The sequence below is a fragment of the Acanthopagrus latus genome, chromosome 12 (genome assembly GCF_904848185.1).
Source record: "Acanthopagrus latus isolate v.2019 chromosome 12, fAcaLat1.1, whole genome shotgun sequence".
Taxonomy (NCBI): Eukaryota; Metazoa; Chordata; class Actinopteri; order Spariformes; family Sparidae; genus Acanthopagrus; species Acanthopagrus latus.
The window spans coordinates 24,224,658-24,238,516 of NC_051050.1; the positions used below are offsets into that span (position 1 = coordinate 24,224,658).

At 43.1% G+C, this 13,859-nt stretch overlaps 2 protein-coding genes across 4 annotated transcripts in view; both read left to right on the forward strand.

Moving 5' to 3' along the window:
• ccdc62 (coiled-coil domain containing 62) overlaps positions 1-94 on the forward strand; it is a 9,704-nt gene extending 9,610 nt beyond the window's left edge. For all 3 annotated transcript variants that reach the window (XM_037116935.1, XM_037116934.1, XM_037116933.1), the window contains exon 13: positions 1-94. This exon is cut by the window's left edge and continues 495 nt beyond it. The gene's annotated coding sequence lies outside the window, so the exon portion shown is untranslated.
• A 129-nt stretch (positions 95-223) lies between these two features.
• On the forward strand, positions 224-11,929 carry LOC119029788 (huntingtin-interacting protein 1-related protein-like). Its single transcript, XM_037116918.1, has 33 exons — positions 224-468; positions 801-864; positions 2,332-2,474; positions 2,579-2,635; positions 2,810-2,890; positions 2,968-3,044; positions 3,133-3,194; positions 3,296-3,436; positions 3,526-3,583; positions 3,669-3,744; positions 3,839-3,967; positions 4,054-4,176; positions 4,339-4,522; positions 4,621-4,709; positions 4,864-4,980; positions 5,072-5,173; positions 5,436-5,630; positions 6,076-6,186; positions 6,288-6,482; positions 6,574-6,721; positions 6,949-7,035; positions 7,294-7,401; positions 7,498-7,634; positions 7,720-7,830; positions 7,921-7,979; positions 8,072-8,102; positions 8,195-8,257; positions 8,746-8,846; positions 8,941-9,046; positions 9,541-9,664; positions 10,021-10,082; positions 10,158-10,862; positions 11,671-11,929. The coding sequence occupies exons 1-33, from the start codon at positions 388-390 to the stop codon at positions 11,704-11,706; spliced, it is 3,963 nt and encodes a 1,320-aa protein (XP_036972813.1). The 5' UTR covers positions 224-387; the 3' UTR covers positions 11,707-11,929.
• Positions 11,930-13,859: the final 1,930 nt, after the last annotated feature.

Genomic DNA, 13,859 nt, shown 5'->3' on the forward strand with positions numbered 1-13,859 from the left:
ATGTCGTTTGCTGTTTAAAGTTTTTACTTATAATTTGTAACTTTGTGATCTTGTCAATGCATTTGATATAAAAATATTTATATACAAACCTTTATTTGATTGCCCGATGCTCACATTTTTATTTAAATAATCGTCCTCGCTGATTTGGCGCGCGTCTTTACGCATTTGGAGAGCTTTTACGCACCAGAGAAGGTGCCTTGTTTCCTCCTGGAAGACTGCGTTGCATTGATTTGAGGAGGTTAAGCTGAAGGAGGAATCCTTCGGGGACATGCGCACGACTCGTCTGTCGCACCTGTTATTGTTTTAAAGAGGCACGAGAGCGCAGGTGAGGAGCACAAACCTGGAGACGTCCGTGGATTTAACAGACTTTTAACTTACAGTGACAAGATGAGCAAAACAAAGAACAAAAGCGACAATAAGACGGAAAAAGCTTTGGCTGCGGAGAAAGAGCAGTTTGGTAAACAGCAGGTGAGTAAATAAGATTTTATGAAGGCAGAATTAAACTGTGTTACTTAAAAAACTGATTCCTTACGAGGTTTATTGTTAAATTCGTCTGTGTGATGCCTTCAATGACTGTCTTATTTTGGACTACCAATTATATCGAATGTGAAGCTAAAACCAACACAGAAATACACATATGTTAAATAACACTAGTCAACGTTTGTCTGCTCGTCTTTTATCTACGAGTCTCATCTATTTCCGTAACCAGCAGCTTCATGTTGACAGTTTGTAGGAAGTTGAGCTGTTTGGATCCAGTTTGATTCCTGATGTTTGGTTTTGTTGTCTCGTTTTTCTTTCAGCTTCACAACATTAGCAAGACTCTCACCTCCACTGAAACACCACCTAAAGAGAAATATGTGCGCAGTATCCTTCTTCACTCACAAATTACTTGAGAAAAAGTCCAGTTTGCAGCCATGCTAGCAGCTTTGTAAGCAAAATGTGCTAATGTAAGGTTTTAGATTAAAGTGTTTGCTAGCATGCTAACCATCGTTAATTAGCTAAACACGAAAGTGCAACTGAGGCAGATGGGAATGTCGTTATTTCTGTCTTTAGTGTCACCATATATTGAAAAAAGTTGAGGATGTTTATTCTTTAATATTTGTAATTTTATGCTGTGTGATGAAGGCGATGAGGATGACGTCAGAACAGATAATAACGGCGGTTGAAAAAAAACAAAATGGCGCATTAGATAAGGCTAGCATAGCTTCATTAACCTGCTATGACACAAGTGTGATGTTTACTGACTAAAAATGAATTATCACATGCTTTATTTTATGTTTGGACAATATCTTTTTCAGTTCTGGCCCAAAGTTAGTAATATTTATACATTTGGAGTGATGTAGAGACCATGTATTTATGTAGGCTAACACAGAGGTTAGCGTCGTGTTGGTTTCCTCCACAACAAACCTATGGGATTTAGGTTTTGAGATTATTCCTGAATATAATTTCAGTGACAAAGACAAGTTTATGATAAGTACACGTTTCGTCCAGCAAGATAATCTTAACAGACAAAGCGCAAATGAAATCTCTAGAAGTAAAAAGCTAATGTTTGGTTATAAACAGGCTTTGCTAACGGTCACCACCACTAAGTGTCTTACTACACAATTACTACACTGGTTTTCTATAAACTGAACAATGTAGAAAGTTAGAATTGGAATAGTGTGTAACTAAAGAGGGCCTGTAAAGACGGACTAGTGAGTAGATGAGTCTCGTTTAATGTCCCAGAAAACCTCTGTAGTTTCATTTAGACACTTGTTAGCAACTGATAACTGTTTTTACCACACAGAAGAGCTTCATAATTAAACTGTGGGACATTTAATGATGTATATTATGCCGTAAAAAAAAAACAAAAAAAAACACATGCCTTATTTCAGGTATTTTACTGAAAACTACTTAAGAGAACTGACTTGGAGATGGAACTGAAGGACGAAAATGCAAACTGATTTCTGGGTTTTAAGACTCATGACCCACACCACCAATAATTTTCTTGTGCCCCTGACATTATAATCTCTAAAGGCCCCTCCACCAGATTGTTTTAATGGTTAGAGATTATTGTCATGCTGTATTGACTCAGGGGCTGGGAGAACTGACCTGATGACATGTAACCAAGTGAGAGATTAAGTTGGGTTAACGTCACACTAGTGGTGACTACAGAAGGAGAAAGAGTGCTACATCAGAGACACATTTGTGTGTTTTTGTAGCAAAAAACCCTGATGCCAATAATCAGAAAAATGCTAAGCACTGGCACTATAATTGGTCGGTCCCTAGTTCATCAGCATCACAGTTAGCTTTCTGCATTAGTGTTTTGGAGTTTCCTTGACAGCTGTAAAGATATCCTCATGGGAACACATAAGGAGGGTGGAGCCTCCACCTTCTGGTCCTACATCCTGAACCTGCCGCTGTCCAGCAACTCCATTATCAGCTGGAAGTTCTGCTACCTGCTGCACAAAGTGCTCCGCGACGGACACAGAAATGTAGGTTTTAATTTATACATCTGCTCGATCTCCTCATGTACTTCTGTTTTACTTTTCTCTTCCACGTTGGTGATGTTTAATCTTTGTTCCTGTCTCACCTGCAGGCGGTCAGAGATTCTCACAGATACTGTCGCAATGTTAAAGATATGGGAATTCTCTGGGTGAGTTTCAGAGTTAACGAGTGATTAGGAGTTATTGTCACATCTAGGAATGCATCTAACATAACTTGCATGTACTCACACATACAAACACTGTACTGTTCGTCATTTCTATTTTGAGTCCTGCATGTAAACAAAGGAAAAAAATCACAATTTAAATATCTGAATGTTTTTCAGGGAAACTTACACGATCGATACGGCCACATCGTTGCCTTGTCAGCCAAATTCCTCTGCCTCAAAATGGAATTTCATGCAAAGGTAACTCATAAATAATGTGACAGATAATTTGACAAACTCAGAATGGTGAAGCTAAAACAAACAACCGCTCTCCACAGCACAAGACGATCCCGGGAAACATGGAGGCCAGTGATGAGACCTTGGACAGGGAAGCAGGAAATGACATGACTAAAGTGTAAGTTTCTCCTCACATCTGTGTTGTTGTTGTCTTGCAGCTGCTGCACATGTTTCTAATTAAATGTGTTTGTTTTCTTGTACTGTAGTTTAGATATGACACAGGAGCTGCTGGATTACCTGGAAGCTGGACTGAAGATGTCTGAGACAGGTGAGTCCACCCGGAGGAGACTCTCTCTACATATTCAGGTTTGGTTTTTTTTTTTGGTGTCCAGATGTGAATTTTGCTCCGATGTTTTTCCTCTTATTAAGTTCTACGTCAGCTGGACGCCAACGGGGCCAAATCTACCACTCCAGCCGGACAGTGCAGACTGACTCCTCTGATACCGCTCATCCTGGACTGCAGCTTCCTCTACCACTTCTCGGTCCTCTTGCTGTTCAAACTTCACAGCCGTGAGTGACAAAGAAATATGTCGTGTATTCTGTCAAACCTCGCTGTGTTAGCCCAAGTCTTCAATCCATCATATCCTTCTGGTTTTCAGGCATTGCTCCGGATGTTCTTCTGGGACATCGAGAGCGCTTCCGTGATCTATTCACAGGGTAGGTTATCAGTGTCGTTAGGTAAAAACACAGTTTTATCTTTATCTTATGGCTTTGTGAGTGACAGCTGTGCCTTCTTCCACAGCCTCACGCAGTTCTTCGACAGAGCCAGAGAAATGGAGTTCTTTAAAAGTGTCATCCAGATCCCAGATCTTCCAGATGTAAGTTTCTGGAAATGTTTTCACGCGTACATTTCTGTTCAAATGTTTGGAATCAGCTGCTATAAAAGCTCACATTTTATTTTTTACCCCACAGGCTCCTCCAAACTTCCTCCGGGCCGCCGCCTTGGGTGAATATAAAAAGCCGGTGGTGGTGATGCCGAACGCGGAGCCTCGCGAGGAAGAGGAAGTGGAGCCGCAGCCAGAGCACAGGGAAGCGCCACAGGTATGCTGATGTGCAAGTTAAAAGCAAAATGATGTTTTTCACCTCTGTGGCATCGCGGCTAATGTTTAGTTTTCTTTTCACAACAGTACTATCTGCTCAGCCAAATGGCAGCACCTGATCCTGCACTGGAGCAGAGGGTAACGGAGAACGACAGTCTGAAGAGAGAGCTGGAGGCGCTCAAACCTGAACTGAAGCTCATCAAGACCGAGGTCAGTCCGGCTGCTTCTTGACTGAACAGTGTCAGATTATAAAGCAGGACTAGATGCTAAATAGATACTGTGAAAATATTAAAACCCTTACAGAGAAAAACACGCTGCCAGTTTTCAGACACTCAAAGATGAAATATTCTCTCATGTTCCTCCTCTCCTCAGGCTCAGAGGTGTGTAACTGAGTTAAAGGCTCAAGTGAATCGTCTGGAGGCCGAGGTCGATGAGCAGCGCACACACAAACAGATGGCCATGGTGGAAAACGAACACCTGCGGATGGAAGTGGAGGCACTGCGGTGCGCTAACGTCGCCGGTGTCGGGGCTCAGATCGGATTCAAGGAGGCGGACAGTGAGTAAACAGATTCGTGTCCCAGTGAAACAGCCACATAAATGGAAGTGAATCTTACTGAGTGAGTGTCTCGTCTTCATCTCATCGTCTCTCTGCAGCTCGAGCTCAGGCAGCAGAGCTTCGATTCAGTCAGCTCAAAGAGAGACACGCAGAGCTGATCACCAGCCACGCCGACCTAATGAAGAAGGTGAACTGCCTCATTATTGTTGTTTCTTTAAGAAAGATAAAGTCTTTTGAAAAGATGTGGAATTGATCTTCTCGTCTGACCAAGAAATTTCTCAAAATCTCGAAAGTTTTGAGAAAAAATTTTGTTATTTGTTGTTGTCTGTGTGTTTGTGCAGAACGCTGAGACCGTGAAGTTGCTGTCAAGTACAAAACACAGTCAAGACGACTTGCTGCGAGCCAGACAGCAGCTGGAGAATGAGCTGGAAAATCTACGACAAGAGAAAAGTAACTGGGTGAGATTTCAACTTGTGCAGACAGTACCACTTATAACCCCTCCCGATATAAAGAGAAACATAAGTGTTGACTGTCTCATCTCCTGATCAGATGAATCAGCAGCAGCACGAGGTCCAAAAACTGAACCAACAACTTCTGGAGCAACAAGCAGAGCTGGCGGTCCTTCGCAGTACTCTGGACAATAAAGAGAAGGTGAGACTGAATTTTTATAACGAACAATAAAGAAACTGTGACTCGGAGGAATCGGAGGTAGAAATCATGGTTCTAATACAAATCACTTCCTTCAGGTTAGTCCAAAGAATCGGAATCTCTGACCATGTAGTTTGGTCACATTTCTCCCAAAGCCAAACAGTCGCATCAAAGATGTGTAAGATAGTGGAATAGTGAATGAACGCATCATGTTTTAACATCACACCTTTCATTCACTCACCTGTTCCTGTTCCTGTGTCTTCAGGAGGGATCTCAGGTGAGCAGCAGCCTGGCAGCTCTGCAGGCGGAGCGCGATGTGCTGCTGCGCTCTGCCAGAGAAAGAGACGCCGAGCTGTCCTCGCTGAGACAACAGGCCCAACAGCAGCAGGGCTCTCTGGACCTGGAGAGAGACCGACTGAACCGAGAGCTGGAGGCCCTGAGAGCTCAGCTGCAGCAGCAGGTACACGAGTGTCTTCCAAATGTTTTGGTCTAGATGTGTGCTTCCTGTCTCTTCAGAACTGTTGAGACCTCTCAGATGGTCCGTTGACTTTCCCCAGAGTCAAAACTAAACAGAGAAGCAGAATTGTTGTCACAGCTTTTTTTCTTACTTGCTGCAAGTAAAACTTTAGTGAAGAGGAAATATTCTGTCATCTCAGCATGTTAAAAGTTCCCAGGATACGTGACAGAGCAGGTGTTGGAGAGTTCACACTCCAGCATTTACATTTTCCTGATATAACCTTGTCTTCAAAATCATTCATTCATCCAGGAGCATCTCTGCAGGACTTTAACTTGTAGTGGAGTATTTTCACAGTGTAGTATTTGCGCTTTTATTCAAGTAAAGCATTTGAATTCATCTTCCACAGCTGGTTGAAAGATGCTTTATAGATAAACTTGTCTTTCCATAGCTCACCATCAACGCAGAGCAGAAGTTGGAGATCGACAGGCTGAAACGAGAGCTGGATTCGACACGAGCAGAGCTGTCACGAGCAAACAGCGCGCTGCAGAGCAAAGAAATGGTGGGAATATTTCTCGAAAGTCTCCTGACATCGTCTACAAGTCATCTTGATTAAGATAGATAAATAGATAAATAAATGTTGATTTGTGTTTTGGTCCTCAGAGTGGCACCCAGCTGAGCAGCACGCTGGCTGGGCTGCAGGCGGAGAGGGAGGTGCTGCTGCGCTCCGTCAGGGACCAGGAGGCCGAGCTGAACTCCCTCAGACAGCAGGCTCAGCTCCACCAGAGCTCCCTGGAGCAGGAGAGGCAGAGGAGCAACATGGAGCTGGGAAACCTGCACGCTCAGTTACAGCATCAGGTCTGCACTGTTCGAGCTACTGCACGTTGAAGCTGTTGTCCATTTCTTCATGGTTAGTTACTGATATGTGTGTGTGTGTGTGTTGGATCAGGCCTGTCGTGAAGGCGAGCTGACCCAGAAGCTGCAGGAGGAGCAGTTCTGTCTGCTGCAGTGTGCCGTGGTGGAGGCAGAGGGCATCATACTGGACGCTGTGGCCAAACTGGACGACCCCATACACGTCTGCTGCATCAGCTCACCTGGTGAAACCTCTTAATTCTTTAAAACACAGATTTATATCATGAGATATTCTTGTCATAGAGTGAGAAACTTCATCTCAGAGCTCCTGAGTGCACAGCCGGCACTTTCCTTCCCAGAAAAAAACACTTTGTGGGCACGTTCCCTAAAACCTGAGTAAAACAGAACGGGATAAAAGTTAAATTGTACTGAAGATCGATTCATTTATTGTCTTTCATCTGTTTTTTTCTAGATTATTTGGTGAATCGAGCTGAAATCACTCTGAGTTCTATCGACAAGATGCAGCAGAGTCACATGGTCTACCTGGGAAACAGGAACGGTGAGTGAGTCGTTCTGTATGTTCAGATCCGGAGATGTTTTTTAAGATGCTGACAGTGTTGGGGGGGATACAGTAATGGATTACTTTGAGTGGTAATGGAGTCATGTAATGTGTTTCTAATAGGACTTGTTTGGCGGTGTGGACATTTTATACATCAGTTAGATTCGCCTCATTTCAGTTGTTTAGTTGATGATTGAACTTAAAAACCAAAACCAAAGAATCAAAGAGGAAATTTAATTCTCCTCTCTTCTTTCTTAGATGCCAGCGGTTTGCTGAGAGCCGTCACACAGTTCTCCCACCTCGCTGCCGACACCATCGTCAACGGAGCAGCGACGTCTCACTCCGCTCCCACCGACCAGGCCGACCGTAAGAGACACACATCCACACTGTTATCTGTGTGGGAGATTTAAATTAAACTTGTGACCTAGTGAACACGCCCTCCTGTTTGCTCGTCTGATGCAGGTTTGACCGACAGCTGTCGGGACTGTGCCAACAACTGCCTTCAGTTCCTGAAGGATCTGAAGATTCAGGCCAGTTTACAAAGAGCCGATCCGTCTGCGGTGCGCTACACCGTCCAACGCATCCTCGCTCTGGGACAGGTTGGTCACATTTCTTTTACCGGTTACAAACACTTTTGTCCAGTTTTTCCGTAACGTGTGCTGTAACCGTGTGATTCATGTTTAGGATCTGCGTCCGAAAGGACGAGATGTGCTGACAGAGGAGCTGGGATACGTGGTGGATAAAGAGATGCTCGCCACGTCAACTGCCATTGAAGAGGCTGTGCTGCGGATGGACGTGAGGACACACACACACATCATGACAGATAAATGTGTACACCTTCACCAGGTGATGTTGAATATTCCTAATTCTATGTTTGTTTCTCAGGAGATTCTGAGTCAGGCAAAGAGAGACACGAGTGGTTTGAAGCTGGAGGTCAACCAGAGGTGAGAAGAACACTGAAGTATCCTAAAATTAATGATTTTTAAGTTCCTTATTTAGTTTCTTACCTGCATGATTTATATTCTGCTCATCACAGTATCCTGGGATCCTGTTCAGACCTGATGAAGGTAAGAAGTCAGTGTACTTTCACACACATTTCTGTCAACTTGTGATTCATTTTCACTCAGTATTTCTTCTTCTCTGCTCTCTTTTTCTGCAGGCTGTTCACATGTTGGTGACGGCTTCGACTGACCTGCAAAAAGACATCGTGGAAGGAGGCAGGGTGAGTTTGTGTGACTCTCTGTCAGCTGAAGTTCAAGTTACAAGACTGAAACCTATGATTTAAAACTTATACATCATATAAAAAGAATTTGTTCTGCTCGATCCGTATTAAAATGCTTGCTGCTTTGCGCAGCTTGAACTTACATTTAAAGTGCTTGTTGGCAAATACGAGCCTGCTGCTACAAGTGCTTGTGTGCTGGAGCTCAAGTAACAGACAGGAGACTTTATTAATCTGTCAATTTAAGCCAATGGAAGAGAGGGGCGTAATCTTCACTGTGGACGGGGGGACATAGACTCCTCAAACAGTTAAATCCAAATGAGAAAATCTTTTAAAATGCGGCTTTACCTTCAGCTTTTACCGTGTACTCACAGCAATTAAGTTTTACAAGCGCGAACTTGTGATTTGAAGATGTTTTTTGTCACTAAAAAAACTGTCACTACTGCTAAGTACAGTAGCTAGGAAGCTAACTGTATTTGTTCTTCCTGTAGGGGGCAGCGTCTGTTACAGAGTTTTATGCCAAAAACTCTCGTTGGACCGAAGGACTCATCTCCGCCTCCAAAGCTGTGGGCTGGGGCGCCACACAGCTGCTGTAAGTATCAGTACAAACACACACTGTGCATCATTAAATCATCCTGAATATCAAACCATAAAAAAATGATCTTGTTCTCTTCTGCTGCTGTCAGAGACTCAGCCGACCGGGTTGTCGGTGAGAACGGTACATATGAGGAGCTCATCGCTTGTTCACACGAGATCGCTGCGAGCACTGCACAGCTGGTTGCTGCCTCGAAGGTACAAACATCTGAATACTCTCCTGTTGGTTTGTGAAGTCATCCAGTCAAGTGGTGCTTTTATATGAGTATTGTTTGTTTCTTTGTTGAACCGACATAGACAAAAAGACTCTACGTCCACGAGTACGAGGGTGAAATATTCAACTCTTTGCTCCAATAAACGACATTTATTTGAGCGCTGAGTTACTTTTTAGATTCAGATTTTGCTTAAAAACAAACACGATAATTTATTGTTAACTTGTTTAAAAAGAAAATGCCTGTATAGTTGAAGCCTCTTGTCACATTTCAGACATCTGAGTCGTTTGCACTTCCACAAAAGAGAAACTTCCCCTTGAAATTTCTCAAGTCTTAATTTACTTGAAACCACTATAAATCAATAAATTTAAGGGAATTATTTTGCTCGTAACAAGTAAAATGAAACATGACTGACTTTTAAGAATACAAAAAATGGGATTCGGTAAAATATGGTGCTTCTTTGTTTTACAACTATTTCAGGTGAAGGCCGACCGCAACAACAAGAAGCTGCACACGCTGCAGCAGGCCTCCCGACATGTAAACGACATGGCTGCTGTGGTCGTCACCTCCACCAAACACGGGCAGCGGCAGATCTCCGACCAAGGTGAGTGAAGCTGCTGACGAGTACGACTGCAGGTTATCAGACTCTGGTGACATTAAACCGGCATTAATTGAGCTTTTCTGCCACTAAGAGGCAGCAGAAACTAGCTGTGAACACAACACTGATATTTTATACATGAATTTGATGTTGTGAATGTGTCAGAAAACATTACCCAGAATGCATCTCATTTTGAATCACTCAGTTATACCTGTTGTCCTGCTAGTAGAGGCCAATTAATCAGACTTTTTGGAGCTGATAGTGGTTCTAGATGAAACATGAGGGGAGTTCATCCTCTGGGGAAGATCAAAGAAAGAAGAAATTTGTTGGACAGCAGTTTTAAGTCTGATGTGTGTTTCTAGGTGTGATGGACTTCTCTGGCTTGTCTCGGATCAAGCTGAAAACAGAGGAAATGGAGGCTCAGGTAAGGCTTTCAAATCCCAGCACTGGTCTTGTGTTTTCCGTCGATAACAAGTAGTTGACGGTGCTCTTCTCTCAGGTGAGGGTCCTGCAGCTGGAGAGCCAGCTGGAGCAGGAGCGAGTCCGCCTGGGAGAGCTGAGGAAGAGGCACTATGAAATTGGCATCTCTGGGAATGACGACGAGGACGGAAACGAGAGCTTCCCGCCGCCGCCGCCGCCCACTCTGCTCGAATCTACGCCAGTACCTCAGTCCGTCTCGCAGACACAGCCGTACCTGAACACGCAGAGCTTTACAGCAGCCAATCCCTTCACACCAGCTCAGACACAATCCGTCTCACTGCCTCAGTCTTACACACCAACACACACGTACTCACAGGCCCAAACCTTCACCCCTTCTCAAACCTTCACCCCTTCTCAAACCTTCACCCCTCCTCAAACCTTCACCCCCTCTCAAACCTTCACCCCCTCTCAAAACTACACCCCTTCTCAAACCTTCACCCCCTCTCAAAACTACACCCCTTCTCAAACCTTCACCCCTCCTCAGACCTACACCTCCTCCCAGCCTTACGTCCCACCTCAGCCGTACACACCAAACCCGACCCAGAGTTACTTGACACCTCAGTCTTACTCGCTGTCGCAGCCCTCATCACACTCACCCAGCCTCTCCCGGCCTCACTCACCGTCTCTGACGCAGACGAACCCACAGAACAACACAGAAACAACCAAACCAGCCTCCAGGAGGTCCAACATCTTCACCAAATCTGGAAACTTGCTGAAGAACGCGGTACGTTTTGAAGCTTGATATTCATCGTATTTAAAGGTAGAGAAAGTTTTGAAATCATTCCAGTGTATCACCTCAGCCGGCAGCCATGACGGGTGGCAGTGTGGTCTGACAGGCTCAGATTGTTGTCTGACAACATCACAGAAAGCATCCCTGCAAAGAAAGAGACCTTATTGTGAAAGAGGAAAGTGTTTTTGTTTCACCAGATAATGGCTAAATAAACCAAACTATATCTACACAAACAGCAATTCTACATCATAAAACACACTTCAGTCACACTTGAAGGAAATAATTCACTGTTCCAACAATCACCAACGCTGGTTTGGTTGAAGTAAACCATTAACTCACTGTGTTGATGTAACATAACTCTGGCTTACATGCTGCTTCCTGCTCCTCTCCAAATATTTCCACCTCCAACTCAGTAAATTAAAGGTTTACTTCAACCAAACTAGAGCTGGTGATTGTTCGAACACTGGAAAGTTAAACCAAGAAAGTTTTGGTGAGTTTCTGTCAAGTTTGAATTCAGTGTGATAAAATGACTGTTTCTGTGAATGGAGTCTGACAGATTTGGAGAGAAGATTTTCCTTTTTAAGAAAATGGTCGGTATCGTTAACAGGGTTCTTTCTATAACCTTGTCAGACACTTTGAACATAGTGGACGTAGTTTGACAGCTGAGGCGATCGTCTGGACAGCTTTCACAACTTTTTGTACCTCTTAATTATTTACAAACCATAAATATAGTGCAGTTTCACTAAGAGGATAATTTGAGTAGATTGTGTAAATTTATGTTGTTTTTTTCTCCCTATTACAGTTCAAACGAGGTGAAACTGGAACAGGTGAATCTTGAAGCCTGACTGAAGAAGAGTCTGAACTTCTGGAAATATAAATGTCCTTTAACGTATTAAAAACACTGATTTCAATCTTTATCTCTGGCTCTGCAGATGAAACCACAATCAAATACTTTCCAAATTATTTTTGTAATCATATTGAAAGCTTTATTATATTACCCGTCGCTGTATACTGAGTTGATTTATTAAAAATAATAAAATCATCTGAGGCAGATAGCTGAATATGATTCTTCTGACTTGTTTTACTCTCAATTATCTCTGTAGTCTCTTATTAGATTCAAATATGAATCTATTGCACACATGGTCCACTAAAATGTCTCAAGTATTCAGCGGCTTGTTGTTTCCCCATGGATTAAACTGTCCATTTTCTTTTGACTTGCACCCTCAAATACAGCAGTATCATTTCTGGTACAAAATGGCCGCCAAGCTCTCCTGTGTTCCCTCAACCAATGAAACCACAACCACAAAGACAGCTACCACACCTTTAACTTTAACGATAAGTATGTGTATGACTTATTTTCTAAATCAATCACTCCCAAAACAGGAATAGAAAGTGAAGGTGATGGAAGCTACAGAAACAAATGTATATAGTAAATATAGTTCAAGTTTTGACAGTGGCACTGAATGGAAACACTGGACTACATCAAAAGATTCAACACGTTCTTTAAAAAATCAGGGCTGAGCGGGATTAAAACCACAACAAAGGGTAATTTTAAAAAAAAGGCTTTATTATATAAATAGGCAGTAAAGACAGCAGCACTCACTGTCTGAGCAGCTGAAACTGTCGTCAACAAACAACTACACAACCTGAAGGAGTTTCATCAGAAGACAGATACTCAGATACTCCTGCTGTGGCTCGTCTTGTTCGTCCTGACCACTCGACAACTCGTCCATCACCTGCAGGAAGAAAAAGAGGAGCAGTGGTAGTCTGATGTCTCTTGGTGGAGGTTTTGTTTGTGGAGGTTTTTGTTTGTTTGTGGAGTTTTTTTGTTTGTTTATGAAGGTTTAGTGTGTTTGTTCATAGAGGTTTTTGTGGAGGTTTTTGTTTGTAACGTGTTTACATAAAACCATCCACCATAAGATTAAAACCAATGACAGATTAAATAACAACATTGATGATCTTGTGACAATGTCACGTTCTGCTGGGAAACCTGGAGTCCCAGCATTCATGAGGACGCCGCTTTGAGAAGCACCACTCACCCAAACACAGCTGCAGACAAAGTACAGCCGCTCATGGCAATGACACTGTTCAATGGCAGTGCCCCCCCAGCAGGACAATGTAGCTGCATCACTGCAAAAACTGCTCAGGAACGACCTGAAGAACATGACGAAGTCCTCAAAGTGTCAACCTGGGCTCTGAATTCCCCAGATCTCAATCCAACTGAGCGTCCATTGGATGTACCATGACCATTTGGTTCTGGCACATCCCACAGATTCTCATTTGGTTTGGGATCTGAGGAACTCAAAGGCCAGTTCAGGTTCATTTTCTGCGGTGTTGCAGGTGCACTGACCTGCAGGGGGGGCACTGCCATCAGGGAGTGCTGTTGCCATGAGGGGGGGTACTTGGTCTGCAACCATGTTTGGGTGGATGACACTCGCCAAAGAGGCGTCCACATAAATGCCAGGACTCAAAGTTTCCAGCAGAACATTTGATTGTAACAACGTGATCAATGCTCACCTCACCTGTTAGTGTTTCAATGTTTTGGCTGATGGTGTATATACATGTTAAATAGTTCATATAAAGAGATCAATAACATGCACTTAGGTGTTGTTAACTGCCTTATCGTTCATACTTTCCTCTCAGTAAAACTACACAATTAAAGTGCTACTTCTGCTTCTTTTATCTCCTATTGAAGTTACTTGTTTACCAATTTGGAATCATTTTAAATGAGTAGTTTTATAGAGAATTTGGAAAATTGCAGTAAAAATGGCCAGGAACTTTAATTAAAGGCAGAGTATGTAAGAAAATCTGATAATAAGGCCTACTGTGAAGGAATTTCTGATTCTGATTCTGATCACTTGTGTGTTAACGAACAGCACCTGACATATCTTACGTACTCTGCCTTTAATTTTGGCACCTCCATTGCAGGCACTGACCTTTGTTTGGTCCAGGTATCTCTCCTAAGAGTTCACTCCACTTGAAGCTGCTTTT